The sequence below is a fragment of the Gossypium hirsutum genome, chromosome A05 (assembly GCF_007990345.1).
Source record: "Gossypium hirsutum isolate 1008001.06 chromosome A05, Gossypium_hirsutum_v2.1, whole genome shotgun sequence".
In the NCBI taxonomy this organism is placed as follows: Eukaryota; Viridiplantae; Streptophyta; class Magnoliopsida; order Malvales; family Malvaceae; genus Gossypium; species Gossypium hirsutum.
In genome coordinates, this window is record NC_053428.1 from 38,522,592 (window position 1) to 38,537,920 (window position 15,329).

Genomic DNA, 15,329 nt, shown 5'->3' on the forward strand with positions numbered 1-15,329 from the left:
ACGACGTCGTTTTATCCCTTTGCCCATGCACCGACCCGATTCGACCCATCCCGCCTTAGGATCCGCTTGTTAATTGCGCTTTTAGCCCCTCCACTTTTTATCGCTTTGAAATTAGATTTTTTCATTATTTATAATTTAGCCCTGTAATTTATTTTGCTCTGCAATTTGGTCCCCCGTGCTGCGTTGCGTTTTGAGGGGAAGGAGTAATTTTTGTTTTGGTCCTTCCAGATTACGCGCGTGTTGCATTTTGATCCTTTTCCCTTTATTTCTTTTAAATTTGCCCCAAAACTCTGTTTTTAGTTCAGTTTTAGTCCTTTTTTGTTTATTTTCGTTTCTTTATTAAATATTATTATTATTTCTAATATTATTAATATTATCACTATTATTATTATTATTATTATATATTAGTGTATATTTTTTTATTGTATATGTATATGTATATGTATATGTATATATATTTATATATAGTATTATTTTTTTACTTTATTTTAATATTTTTATTATATTTGCTTTTTTTTGTATTTCAATATGATCACTATTATTATTATTATTATTATTATATATTAATGTATATTTTTTATTGTATATGTATATGTATATATATTTATATATAGTATTATTTTTTATTACTTTATTTTAATACTTTTATTATATTTACTTTTTTTGTATTTCAATATGATTACTATTATTATTATCATTATTATATATTATAGTATATTTTTTTATTATATATGTATATGTATATATATTTATATATAGTATTATTTTTTATTATTTTGTTTTAATATTTTTATTATATTGGCTTTTTGTATTTCAATATTATTACTATTATTATTATTATTATTATATATTAGTGTATACTTTTTATTATATACGTATACGTAAATGTATATTTATATATAATATTTTTATTATTATTTTATTTTAATATTTTTATTATATTTGCTTTTTGTATTTCAATATTATTACTATTATCATTATTATTATTAATATTAGTGTATATTTTTATTATATATGTATGTATACGTATATATATTTATACATAATACTATTTTTAATTACTTTATTTTAACGTTATTATTATTTTTTTTTGTATTTCATTATTATTGCTAGTTTTATTATCATTATCATCATTATTAACATATACATACACATGTGAATCTTTCATGTACATATTAGTATTTTCTATTATTATTACAAATATATTATTTCTTTGATTATATTATTAGAACATTATTTTTATTATAATTTATTTATTGTGAGTATTATTGTATTTTTATTCTAATATTGTATTTTAATATTTTTATTAATTGTATCATTGTTTGCATTATTTACAAATTTCTATTGCAAATGATATTATTATTTTTTTAATTTCAATAAATAAGGCAACGTATCGATTTCAACACTAAGTCGCTGATTTCATCTCTATGTTAGGTGGATATCTTTGGCTCGTGTTAAAAACGAGATGTCCTTCTAAAAAACCAAAAATTTTAATTTCTCGTATTTCAATTGGATCGCGATTAAATATTAAATTAAACTTGTATTTTTGAGAATTAAGACAACGCATGTTTAACAAGATACCAATTTTGGGCGTCGTGAGAGTGCTAATACCTTCCTCGTGCGTAACCGACTCTCGAACCCTATTTTTCTCTGGATTTTCGCGTATACCCAAATTTGGCCTTCATTTTTGTTCAAAAATAAATTTTCTTTTAAAAAAAAAAGAAGATTTATTAGGTGTCCGATCACACTTAGAAAAAAGATCGGTGACAACTCCTTTTCTCTTTAAAACCTGAATTCTGTTCCCAAATTTTTAAATAATCGCCTCAACTAGCGACCAAAGCGAAATTTTTACGTCGCAACACAACCATTATGATTTCTCAATAAAGCGTAGAGCCAAAAAATTTTCTTTTTCAATCCTATTACACTGGTTCCAAACGTAAGGAAGGTAGTGGATTCCATCCATTTTTACTATTGAGTTTTGACATGGTTAATAGGGTAATTATATAGTAAAAATTCATTTTCACAATTTTAATAGTTTATATATTCATAAATTTTAAAAGACTAAATCAAATTTTTATCATTTGGGAGGTAAATTGTAATTTTACTATTATTAATTTAAAATTTTATAAATTATAAAAGATTTAAATAGAAAATTTTCTATTTTAGGGTGTACCTCATGCTAACCTAACAATATTTAAAAATTAAAAAAGTCCTAAAAGCAAATAAATTTTTTATACTTATTTAACAATCGAAAGAATTTTTATATTTATTCAAAATTTTTAAAATAATTATTTTGTTTCATTTTTTTCTATACATGGAAATCCACGTTTGCAATAAGGACAACTAAACGCGCCGCATCATATCACCTTACTTTAGTCGCGACACTAAACGGTTGGGTAGCATTTTTGTAAACACATGAAACATTAGTGGCATATTTGTAGGTTTTAAAAGGTTGATTGCAAACATTCATGATAAAAAAAATAGTGGCATCTAGTGTAATTTTTTTTATTTCAAAATGTTATTTAAATAATTTTTTTAAAAATAATTAATAATGTTAATAATTAAATTTGAATTCTAAAATTTAAAAAATAAAAAATTAAATTTTTAAAAATAAAAATATAAAAACTAATTCTAAATTTGTAAGGAGTGTATTACTTATAAAAATATTTTTCCTTAAAAAAAGGGAAAAAAAACACACAGTAAAAAGGAAACCCAATTTAACATATTATTTATTATATGTTACCGACAAACTTACGAAAATAATTATTCTCGGTTACCAACAAACTTGCCTGCTGAAAACCGTTAATCAAGCAATCAGAAGTTTAACAATTATCAACAAATTAACACTTTATTTCTCCATCTTTCATCTTCTGCTTCAATTCTTACCTTCGAGTACCAGACATGGCGGGGGCCTCAGTTGGTGGAGCTTTTCTCTCGGCAGCTCTTCAGGTTCTGTTCGATAGAATGGCTTCTCAAGGATTCCTGGATTTCATTAGGGGAAAGAAACTGGAAAAGGGATTGGTGAAGAAACTGAAGCCAACGTTGATGTCTGTTAAGGCTGTGCTGGATGATGCTGAAGACAAACAGATTACCAATCCAAATGTCAAAGATTGGGTTTCTGAGCTTAAAGATGCTGTTTATGACGCAGAGGACCTGGTCGATGAAATTGCTACTGAAGCACTTCGAACCAGGTTGGAAGCTGAGGATGAAATTGCTTCAACGAAGGTAATTCGCGTTGTTTCGTCTTTCAATCCTTTCAGTAGAGGCATGGAATCTAAGCTAGAAGATGTTCTTGAGAGGTTAGAATCTCTAGTCAAGCAAAAAGAAATTCTGGGTTTGAAAGAATATTGTAGAGGGGAGAAGGCATTTCAGAGACCTCCTGCAACTTCTTTAGTGGATGAATCTGGTGTTTATGGTAGAGGCAATGAAAAAGAAGCAATAATGAAGTTGTTGTGCTTAGAAAATGCTAACGGAAATCAGCTGGATGTGATACCTATAGTGGGCATGGGCGGGGTTGGTAAAACCACCCTAGCACAATTGGTCTACAATGACAAGAGAGTGGATGAATGGTTTGACATCAAAGCATGGGTGTGTGTTTCTGAGGAATTTGATGCTTTCAGGGTAACCAAAACCATTCTTGAAGAGATCACTTCTATCTGTGATAGTAGTCAGAATCTAAATCAGCTTCAACTTAAACTAAAAGAGAAGCTGTTAGGAAAGAAGTTCCTATTTGTATTGGATGATGTTTGGAATGAGAAATATGTTGATTGGGAAGAGTTGAGAAGTCCTTTCTGTTTCGGGGCAAAAAACAGCAAGATTGTTGTAACTACTCGCAATGAAAGTGTAGCATCCATTATGAGGACAGTTCCACCTTATCATCTTAATATCTTATCCGATGAAGATTGCTGGGAGTTATTTGCAAAACATGCATTTGTTGATACAAGCCCGAGCATGCATCCAAATTTGACAGCAACCGGTGAAGCAATGGTCAAAAGATGCAGAGGCCTCCCCCTTGCAGCAAAAGCACTTGGAGGTCTTCTACGGTGTAACCTGGATGTTGATGAATGGAATAAAATATCAACCAGCAACCTGTGGGACATTACAGATGGTATCCTTCCTGCACTAAGGTTAAGTTATTATTATCTTCCTTCACATTTGAAGCGTTGCTTTGCATATTGTTCACTTTTTCCAAAAGACTATGAGTTCAAGAAAGAAGAACTCGTCCGATTGTGGATGGCTGAAGATCTTTTATTGAATTTCAAGTCAAAAGAAGAGATGGAAGAACAAGGTAAAGAGTACTTCAAAGATTTAGCATCAAGATCTTTTTTTCACCAGTTAAGCTTAGATAAATCTTGTTTTGTCATGCACGATCTAATTAGTGATTTAGCTAAATCTGTAGCTGGGGAGTTCTTCTGCAGATTGGAAGGTTGTGATAATTTATGTGAAATAAATCAGAAGGCACGTCATTTATCCAATGTCCAAGAAAATTATGATGTGAGAAAGAAATTTGAGACTTTACCTAAAGCCAAAGGGCTGCGCTCATTCCTAAGCTTAAAGTCTTTGCCTTGGCATTCTTATGTTACCAACAAGGTAATGCATGATTTGTTGTCGAAATCGAGGTTGCGGGTACTTTCTTTGGCTAAATATTGTAATATCAATGAAATTCCCAAAGAAATTAGTAAGTTGAAGCATCTGCGAAGTTTGGATCTGTCAGGATCTTCAATTAAAAGTTTGCCTAATTCTTTAAGTACGTTGTATAATCTGCAAATGTTAACTTTGTTTCGTTGTAGCAACCTTGTTGAACTGCCTAAAGATATGGGGAGATTGATCAACATGTATTATCTCAATATCAGGGGAACAATGTTAGCGAGGATGCCAAAAGGAATGGGCAAGTTGAAAGATCTTCGAACATTAACAAATTTTGTTTTAGGTGAGCAAAATGGTTCAAGCATCGAAGAGTTGGGAAAGCTCAAGCACCTACATGGAAAACTTGCCATTTCAGGTCTAAAAAATGTTGCATGTGCTAGGGATGCCAAAAGTGTCAATTTGAAGGACAAGATGAATCTTAAGGAGCTGGAATTTATATGGAAGAAGCATACTTATGGTAGTGAAGTACTTGGACAATTTGAGGCTGATAAAGAAGTTCTTCAACAACTGGAGCCTCATACAAACTTGGAGCATCTTGTAATTGGTTTTTATAGAGGCACAAGATTTCCAGAATGGGTGGGACATTCTTCATTCTTAAATGTAGTATCTGTGCACTTAAGAGGTTGCAAATTTTGCCACTCCATGCCACCGCTTGGGCAATTATCATCATTGAAATCTCTCTCCATTTCTGAATTTAGTGCGGTAGTAAAAGTCGGTGATGAGTTCTATGGGAGTGATCATGCTTTGACTAAACCATTTGGTTCTCTTGAAAATCTGAGATTTGAGGATATGCCGGAGTGGGAAGAGTGGTTTTGTTTCAAAGTTGAAGCTTTCTGCCTTCTCCAAGAGCTTAGCATAATAGATTGTCCCAAGCTAACTAAGAATCTACCGAAACACCTCCAGTCTTTAACGAAACTGGAGATTAGAAATTGCGAGAATCTTCAAAGCTTGCTTCCAAGGACAACAAGAATTCGCCAACTTAATTTACGGAGATGTGATGCACTGCGATTGGAGCCATTGCCTTGTGGGCTTCAAAAGTTGCAAATTCGAGATTTGAATATTGATGATTCCATGTTGGAGAAGATGGTGCAACACTGCAGTCATCTAAAAAAGTTAGCTATGTTGGATTGTTCTAAACTCAAAATCCTTCCTGAAGGTAAGGTACCTATCACTCTGAAAGAATTGAACATTGAAAGGTGTCCTGTCTTGGATTGTTCTAAGATCCTCTTGTATACAGCTCTTGAATCCTTGATGATAGAAGGCAAGTGTCATAAACTGGAGTCTTTCCCATTAGGATCAATGCCTATGCTAAATTATGTTTCTATTTGGGAATGTGAAGACTTGAAGTCAATCTGTGCATCAAATGGCTCTCACCAGCGTCTCTCACGTCTCAATTATCTGCATATCTACCATTGCACTAATTTTACATCTTTGGAAATTGAAGATGAATTATCTGCCACCAATTTGACCTCGCTTACACTTTGGCATTGCATGACTTTAAAGTCATTGCCTGAGCAAATGCGCTCCCTTTTCCCATCCCTTGATCATCTGTCAATACGATATTGTCCAGAGATAGAGTCATTTCCAGAAGAGGGTTTATCCTCCAAATTAAAAACTATTGAAATCGGAAGAACTGACAAGCTAATTGCTAGCATGATGAGGAGAGCATGGGGTTTGCGAACACTCCCTTCACTTAGAGGTTTTGAACTCTCAGGTGCAGAATTAGAGATGGAGTCTTTTCCAGAGGAACATATGTTGCCATCTTCTATAACATCTCTCACCATCTCTGATCTTCCAGATCTAAAGTTTTTGGACAATAAGGCCTTTCAACACTTCACCTCTCTTTGTGAGTTGATTATCGACAGCTGTCCAAAGCTCCAATCCATGCCGGAAAAGAGTCTTCTTACCTCTCTTTCTTATTTGTCCATTAACAATTGCCCCTTGCTGAGAAAACGTTTCAAAAAGAAGAAAGGCAAAGATTGGCCCAAGGTTTCCCACATCCCTGTCATTCACAATCATGGAGAGCTCATCATATAGCAAGACTCAGAAGCTGTGTGTCATAAATGTATCCCTGTGCCATTATTAAAGCAGCCAAACTCAGGTACACCATTTTCTTTTCTTTTCACTACTTATTGTAGTGTTTTACTTAATTATTTTTCCTTTTAGAAATTCTTAACCATTGAATACTGTATTCTCATCCTAGTTAACTTTTTTTGACTTTGTTATACTATTTGCTGTGAATTGCACGTGTTGTTTATTTTTACATTTCTTTTCTCCCACAAACACAGTTTTGTTGTCAGTATTGCAATAACTATCTTATTGTTGTAGTAATTTCATGATTTTGTTTCAGAATTTGATCAGTTCAGCTTCATGCTGTTAAAAAATTTTCCGCTTTACTATAATTACCTGATCAAGAGGTTCCCAATATCTAGTGGCAGCAGCTGTTGTGTTTTGATCTGCCTCCAAAAATGCACTGCTTTCTGTGAATAATTGTAATTCAAAGAGATCCAACAATAGCTTTTATCATCCGGCAAGTGTGACTAGGATGATCACGTCTTGTTGGCAGCCTCCAGGCGTTGATATGTTGATTTTTAATTCGGATGTCTTTTCCATTGGTAATCAGGGCATGCAGATTGTGGTGGGTTCTCACGAACCATGAGGGGGTTTTCTTTGCAGTGTTCTCGTACCCCTTTGGGATTTGCAATGCTGATGAAGCTGAAGTTGGGGCAATCAGGGCATCAAGGTTGATTGATGCTTAATTTTCCTGCAAATTGTTTTCTAGCCAGCCTGCACCCTTCGTTTGCAAATTTAATTCATGATTCCCCTGCAAATGAAGTTCCATTTACATGACAATGCAGGATCTCAAGTTTCAGTCCCAGAAGTACCTGCAAAAAAAATTTCAATGCTTCGAAGGTTTGGCATCAAGCTCTGTGTTCGAAGAGGTGCAATGATGAAGTGGTTAAATTTCAACTTTACAAAGAATAAGGATTTCCGAGCAAAGGCTTACATTGTTCGTACACATTGATTGGGATTTATACTAATCCGAGCACTGTTCGTTTTTCTTGAAGTAATTATTTTTGACACTGGAATCCATTGTATATTGAGATGATAGGTTATGATCAAGCATTTGGATGGCAAAGAAAACAACTACTAACCATTGGTGTCTATGTGTTGCAATTGGATATTCCAATTTTGTATTTATATAAATTATGATATATTAATCATTTGTATCATATAAATATAATGGCATTCCGTACTCTTCTTTTCTTCAAGGTGTCATTTCATATGCTACGTTCTAATTATTTTCATATCATTTCATCTTTTGTGGACACATTATAATTTTTGTGTAGTTTCCAATCAAGTTTCTGTTACAAAATATGATGAATTAATATATCAATCAATTTTTTTTGCTTTTACTTTCTTGACTTTGCTGCAAAATTCAAGCAAATTTGTTGCTTTCTTTTTCATTAATTTATATATAAAAACAAAGTCAAATAAATTCATAGCTTTAACACCGAAAGCAAGTAAAACACAATGGCTTACAACTATTAACTTTATTTCTCTTAATTTAAAGTGAAGTCGGGTTAACCCTGCTATTTCTTTTACTTTATATTCTCCACATTCATAAACTTCGAATAATGATATATAAATAGTATAGTAAATTTGAAAAGTAGTAAAAAATTAATATGATTAGCGAAAATAATTCTCTCAAATGATAAAGTATTGTGTATTTTTTAGGACCCTTACAAAGATTAAAGAGGTCCTGAAAAAAGAAAGTAATGATATTTTATTTATGAACATTTCTATGTAATTCTTTGATTAAAAGTTAAAATATATTGTATTCTTTTATCAGAACAAGTTTTTATACTCTTTATACATTTGAAACTTATTCCAATATTTATATTTTCAAGAATTTAATTTTTTTATTTTTTGAATTTAAAATTTTAAGTTTAATACTTAATACCATTAAAATTCTTCTTCTAAGTTTGATGGTGTGATATCTTGAAATTTAAAAAAAATCTACTCTATAATTATGTAATAAAAAAAACATATTTAACAAAGAATTTTCAGGATGTTAACATTTTTAAATTTACATTAACATTTTAATTAAAATTAACTAATAATATGATAAAAGTTGAGATTATGAAGAAAAAATTTTAAATATAGAGATTCATCTCAAATTTCATGTAAATTGGATCACAGGTCATTTTACAAGTCCCGTTTGCAGTGATGAAGTTCTTTCATCTTTATTGAAATTAAAGTATTTCAAGTTAAAGCATTCCCCCTCTCATCTTCATCTCATATTCTCACTCTTGCTCTCCTCTTTTCTATTTGCTTTCACTTTCACTTACTTTCTTCTGTTTCAAATCCTTCATCTCTGCAACTTTCTTCACTTTGAGTTTACGCACTTTCTTTTCCATTATTTGCAATTACTTCCTTTTCATCTTCCTTTAAACCTTTCTTTGCAAAAAAAAAAAATGGCTATGGTGGGTGAAGCTTTTCTCTCTGCTTCCATTGAGGTGCTGCTTGATAGGATTGTTTCTGGAGATGTTCTGAGACTTATCAAAGGAAATTGCTGAAGAAACTGAAGCCAACCTTGATGTCGGTGAAAGCAGTGTTGGATGATGCTGAAAATAAGCAGATTACCAACCCAAGTGTCAAAAGTTGGACTGATGAACTCAAAGATGCTGTTTATGATGCCGAGGACCTCCTGGACGAGATCTCTACTGAAGCTCTTCGGAACAAGATCGAACCCGAATATCAAACTACTGCTATGAAGAAGGTTAGTAGCTTTCTCTCTTCTTCCAATCCTTTCAAAGATGGGATGCAGTCCAAGTTGGAAGAGATCCTTGGGAGACTAGACTACCTACTCAACCAAAAACAGATTCTGGGTCTGAAAGAAAACTATAAAGGAGAAAAGGCATTTCAAAGAAGGCCTGCAACTTCTTTGGTTGACGAGTCTGATGTTTATGGCAGAGATGATGAAAAAGAAGAAATAATGAAGTTGTTGGATCCTCAAAATCTGTCTGAAAATCAGATAGCTGTGGTTCCCATTGTGGGTATGGGCTGGCTTGGCAAAACCACCCTTGTCCAATTGATCTACAACGACCCCAGAGTGGATAAATGGTTTGACCGCAAAGCATGGGTGTGTGTTTCAGAGGAATTTGATGCTTTCAATGTAACCAAAACCATTCTTGAAGAGATGAAATGTAGCTGTGATGGAAACCAGAACTTAAATCAGCTTCAACTTAAACTCAAAGAGCAGCTGTCGGGAAAGAAATATCTAATCATTTTGGATGATGTTTGGAACAAGAATTATTTTCATTGGAAAGAGCTTGCAAGTCCCTTCACTTCTGGGGCCAAGAATAGCAAGATTATTGTAACAACACGTGATGAAAACGTTGCAGCAATCATGAGGAACGTGATAAGAACTCAAAGAGAATACAATAGAGAAACGTAGAAGAGGGAAGAATTAAGAAGAGAAAATGAGAGAGAGAGAGTGAGAGATATCAAAGAAACTGCTCAATATTTTTCATAACCGTTTCCCACACACAATTTATGCTTTAAAAGAAGATAGCAGCTAAAGAGGACGTGGCACCAGCAGTTGTGCAAAATGCCCCGTTTCAATAAAACTATACGCACCGTTTCACTAAACAATCCAAACAGAAATTAACGTCGTTTTCCTAATCATTATTTTACCCCATAACAAATACCGCCACCAAGAGGAAATCCTTGTCCTCAAGGATGGAATTGAGGAAACTTTGTCTGTAGCATGGACAGAGACTCCCATGTAGCGTCTTCTGGAAAAGAGTCGACCCATTCCACTAAGACCTCTGTCACTGCTTGATTACCCTTTTTTACAATCCTTCTGTCCACAATCCGCACAGGTTCCTTTTGCATGGCGCCATGATGATCATGTAAAGGTAGCTGAGTTTGAGCTGGCTTAGAACCGATATGTTTCTTCAATTGCGACACATGGAAGGTAGGGTGTATGCGAGAACCCGGAGGTAACTGTAGAGTGTAAGCTACAGCTCCTACTTTCTTGAGCACCGAAAAAGGTCCAAAATACTTGGGGGATAATTTCTGATTAAGCACCTTGCGCACTGTTTGCTGTCTGTAAGGTTGTAGGCGTAAGTACACGAGATCACCAACACTGAAACTCCTTTCTGAGCGAAGTCTGTCAGCAAAATGCTTCATACGAGCACAAGCCCTCTTCAAATGGAAATGCAACAACTTCCTGGCAGCCTCATTTGCCTGCAGACTGCGGTCTACTACAGCTACGAATGAGACCCCAGCTAAGTAAGGCATATGGGTGGGGGGTGGTTGGCCGTAAAGTGCTTCATATGGAGTAAGTTGGATAGAAGAATGAAAAGAAGAATTGTACCACCATTCAGCAAGAGGAAGCCACTGAGACCACTGCGAGGGTGTTTCACCAGTCATACATCATAAGTAATTTTCGAGGCACCTATTCAAGACCTCCGTCTGACCATCTGTTTGAGGGTGGTAGGCCGTGGACAATAAGAGTTTGGTTCCCACCTGTCGAAATAACTCCTGCCAGAAGGTGCTAACAAAAATTTTGTCCCTATCGGAGATGATGGCGTCGGGCATACCATGAAGCTTATAGACATTGTTGAGGAATTCTTGAGCCACTTCCTTTGCTGTATAGGGATGTGATAGAGCCACAAAATGTCCATATTTAGTCAGATGATCTACCACCACTAATATAGAATTTTTCCTGTTCGAATTCGGTAAGCCCTCAATAAAGTCTAAACTAATGACAGACCATGCTCGGTCGGGAACTGGTAACGGCTGTAAAAGTCCCGGATAAGCTACTGTTTCACCCTTGCAGCGCTGACAAACTAGGCATTCTCGAATCCATTGTTTAACATTAGTGGTAAGACCTTTCCAATATAACAACCCAGTTAAATGCTTCCTAGTGGCATGTATTCCTGAGTGTCCGCCTACAGCACTCGCATGGAAGTGCTTAAACAATTCATGTCGAAGCTGACAGTCCTTTCCAACAATAATTTTCCCTCGCCTGCGCAAAAAGCGGCCATCCCATGAAAATTTTTGGTGGAGTGCCTGAATGTTGAACCTCTTGCATTATTCTTTTAAGCTTATCATCAGCCTCATATGAACGTTGCACTTGAACTAACAAGTCCGAGATAACAGAACTCGTTGACAACTGAAAGAGTTGGCCCTGGTCTCGTTGAGGTTGTCTAGATAGTGCATCAGCGGCTCCATTATTAATTCCCATCCTGTATGAAACCTCAAAGTCGTAGCCCAGCATCTTAGCCACCCAACGTTGCTGAAAATGAGTGACAGCCACTTGATTCGACAGAAATCGTAGACTCTGATGATCCGTACGTATCTTGAAATGCCGTCCTACCAAGTAAGCATGCCATTTTCTCACGGCTAACAAAACAGCCAACATTTCTTTCTCATAAATTGATAAAGCCTGGTGCCGAATTCCTAAGGCTTTACTGAAATATACCACTGGTCTCCCTTGCTGTTGCAACACAGCTCCAACCCCCGTCGCACAAGCATCAGAATCAACAGTAAATTCGAGCTGGAAATTTGGAAGCACTAAAACCCTTGATAAGAACTCAAAGATAATACAATAGAGAAACGTAGAAGATGGAAGAATTAAGAAGAGAAGATGAGAGAGAGAGAGAGATCAAAGAAACTGCTCAATATTTTTCATGACCGTTTCCCACACAATCTATGCTTTAAAAGAATATAGTAGCTAAAGAGGACGTGGCACCAGCAGTTGTGCAAAACGCCCCGTTTCAATAAAACTATACGCACCGTTTCACTAAACAATCCAAACAGAAATTAACGTCGTTTTCCTAATCATTATTTTACCCCATAACAGAACGTTCCAACTTATCGTTTAGATGTGTTATCAGATGATGATTGTTGGAAGTTATTTGCAAAGCATGCATTTGATGGTTCAAGCCCCACCAAGCATCCAGATCTGATGGCAATCGGGGAAGCAATTGTTAAAGATGTGGCGGTCTCCCTTTGGCTGCAAAAGCTCTTGGAGGCCTTCTGCGTTGCAAACCAGATGCTAATGAGTGGAAGAAAATTTTACATAGCAATTTTTGGGACATTCCAAATGATGCAACTAATATTCTTCCAGTGTTAACATTGAGTTACCATTATCTTCCTTCGCATTTGAAGCGATGTTTTGCTTATTGTTCAATTTTCCCTAAAGATTACGAATTTGAAAAGGAAGAACTTATTCAATTATGGATGGCTGAAGGTCTTTTAGAGCTTCCCAAAGACAATGGAGATCTGGAAGAACGGGGTACCAAGTACTTCAAAGATTAAAGATTGAGGTCATTCTTTCAACAATCTAAAGGAAAGAAATCTTGTTTTGTCATGCATGATCTAATTAGTGACTTGGCTAAATCTGTAACCGGAGAGTTCATTTGCAGATTGGAAGGTAGTGGCGGTGGTTCTTGTGTAATAACCGAAAGGACCCGTCATTTGTCTAATGTCCAAGAAGAATATGATGTGCGACAAAAATTTCAGAGTTTAGCTAAAGCAAAGGGTCTGCGTACTTTCTTAAATACAAAGCCAGTCTGGTACTGCTCATTTGTCAGTGATGTGCTAATGCATGATTTGATGGTGAAATCAAGCTTACGAGTGCTTTCATTGGCTGAGTATAGAAATATCAAGAATTTTCCAGAAGATATTGGTAATCTAAAGCATCTACGAAATTTGAATCTCTCAAGAACTAAAATTAAAAAGTTGCCAAACTCTTTGTGTACATTGTATAATTTGCAAGCATTAAAATTGCGTGGATGCAGAGACCTTGATGAGCTGCCGAGAGACATGGAGAGATTGATCAACATGCTATATCTTGATATCAAGGGAACAAAGTTAGCAAGGATGCCAGAAGAAATGGGTAGGTTGAAAGATCTTCAAATAGTAACAGATTTTGTTTTAGGCTGTCAAACTTGATCAAGAATTAATGAGTTGGGAAAACTCAAGCATTTACGTGGAAGACTTTCCATTTCAGGACTAAAAAATGTTGCAAGTGCCATGAATGCCAAAGATGCCAATTTGAAGGATAAGGTGGACCTTAAAAAGTTGAAGTTGAGATGGGGTAAAGATGATGATATTGATGGTGATTCAAGGCATGATAGAGAAGTACTTGAACAACTAGAGCCTCATACAAATTTGGAGCATCTTGTTATTCAAAGTTATAAAGGTACGAGATTTCCGGAATGGGTGGGGCATTCTTCCTTCTCAAATATAGTATCTTTGGGGTTACATGATTGTGAATTTTGCATATCCTTACCGCCGTTTGGCCAATTATCATCTTTGAATTCTCTCTCCATTTCCGGTTTGAGTGGAGTGTTAATAGTTGGTGATGAGTTCTACGGGAATGGACAAGCTTCAACTAAACCATTTCAATCTCTTGAAATGCTAAGCTTTAAGAATATGGCCGAGTGGGAGGAATGGTATTGTTGGAGTGATGATGCTTTCCCTCTTCTACAAGAGCTATCCATTAGAGATTGTCCAAAACTAACTAAGTCTCTTCCCAAACACCTCCCTTGTTTGAAGAAACTGGAGATTGAAGATTGTGAGAAGCTTGGAGGCTTTCTTCCAACGGCACCAAGCATTTTGGAACTTGAGTTACAGAAATGCAAAGCATTGCAGTTGGAGCCATTGGCTTGTGGGCTTCGGGAGTTGGACATCGATTACTCGGATATGGATAATTCCGTATTGGAACAAATGTTGCAACGATGCACACTTCTTGAAAAGTTATGTTTGTCGGGTTGTTCAGAAATTAGATCCCTTCCTGAAGTTAGGGTGCCCATCACACTGAAGTGATTTAGCATCTTTTCATGTGAAAACTTGGAATCTTTCCCATTAGGATCGTTGCCTATGGTAAAGCATGTTAATATTTGGGGATGTGAAGACTTGAAGTTATCAGTGCAGCTTCAGAGGGCTCTCACCACCAGCATCTCCATTATTTGGATATACGGTTTTGCCAAAATTTGATATCTTTTCAAATTGAAGATGGATTATCTGTCACCAGTTTGACCCGACTTTGGCTTTTTAGTTGCGGAAGTTTAAAGTCATTGCCAGAGCAAATGCAGTCCGTCTTTCCATCCCTGGAGGTTTTGGAAATAGATGATTGTCCAGAAATAGAGAGGGTTCCAAAAGAGGGTTTGCCCTCCAAATTAAAAGAAATTAGAATCTCATGGAGTGATAAACTAATTGAGAACTTGATTAGGAAAAGGGAATGGAGTTTGCATACACTCCCTTCTCTTACATCTTTAAATATTTGGGATTCAGAAGTAGAAATGGAGTGTTTTCCAGATGAACATCTGCTTCCCTCTTCTCTTACATCTCTCGATATCTCTAGTCTTCGAAATCTAAAGAGTTTAGGGTATAAGGGGTTTCAACACCTCACCTCTCTTTGCAATTTGTCAATCTACAATTGTCCCAAGCTCCAATCCATGCCGCCAAACATGCTCCCTCCCTCTCTTTCTCGTTTGTGCATTAAAAATTGTCCTTCGCTGAAGGAACATTGTGAAAAGGATAAAGGTAAAGATTGGGCCAACATTTCCCACATCCCTGTCATTGTAATTGATGAACAAGTCATCATATAGAAGGGGCAGTGACTGAGAAAATAAATGTTCTGGCGCAGGTATTTCCATTCA

The 15,329-nt window shown here is 35.4% G+C and overlaps 2 protein-coding genes and 1 pseudogene across 6 annotated transcripts; all 3 read left to right on the forward strand.

The window, feature by feature from the left end:
- Nucleotides 1-2,734: 2,734 nt before the first annotated feature.
- LOC107957358 (putative disease resistance protein At3g14460) lies at nt 2,735-7,914 on the forward strand. 5 transcript variants are annotated; one of them, XM_016892870.2, is made up of 3 exons: nt 2,768-6,748; nt 6,998-7,390; nt 7,506-7,914. In XM_016892870.2, the coding sequence occupies exon 1, from the start codon at nt 2,902-2,904 to the stop codon at nt 6,682-6,684; it is 3,783 nt and encodes a 1,260-aa protein (XP_016748359.2). In that variant the 5' UTR covers nt 2,768-2,901; the 3' UTR covers nt 6,685-6,748; nt 6,998-7,390; nt 7,506-7,914. The 5 variants fall into 5 exon arrangements, with proteins under 5 accessions (XP_016748356.2, XP_016748359.2, XP_016748358.2 ...); XM_016892869.2 differs by having other exon boundaries at nt 7,271-7,390; XM_016892871.2 differs by having other exon boundaries at nt 2,768-5,803; nt 5,885-6,748; nt 7,271-7,914.
- LOC121203384 (putative disease resistance RPP13-like protein 1) lies at nt 7,303-13,705 on the forward strand (annotated as a pseudogene).
- Nucleotides 13,699-15,278, forward strand: LOC107960583 (putative disease resistance protein At3g14460). Its single transcript, XM_041111950.1, has 2 exons — nt 13,699-14,489; nt 14,582-15,278. The coding sequence occupies exons 1-2, from the start codon at nt 13,699-13,701 to the stop codon at nt 15,276-15,278; spliced, it is 1,488 nt and encodes a 495-aa protein (XP_040967884.1).
- The last annotated feature ends 51 nt before the right edge of the window (nt 15,279-15,329 follow it).

Coding starts and splice junctions, on each gene's coding strand:
- LOC107957358 (XM_016892867.2), top strand. CDS start 2,902: ATGGCGGGGGCCTCAGTTGGTGGAGCTTTTCTCTCGGCAGCTCTTCAG.
- LOC107960583 (XM_041111950.1), top strand. CDS start 13,699: ATGAATGCCAAAGATGCCAATTTGAAGGATAAGGTGGACCTTAAAAAG. Junction 14,490..14,581: donor AGGGTGCCCATCACACTGAA/GTGATTTAGCAT, acceptor GGGGATGTGAAG/ACTTGAAGTTATCAGTGCAG.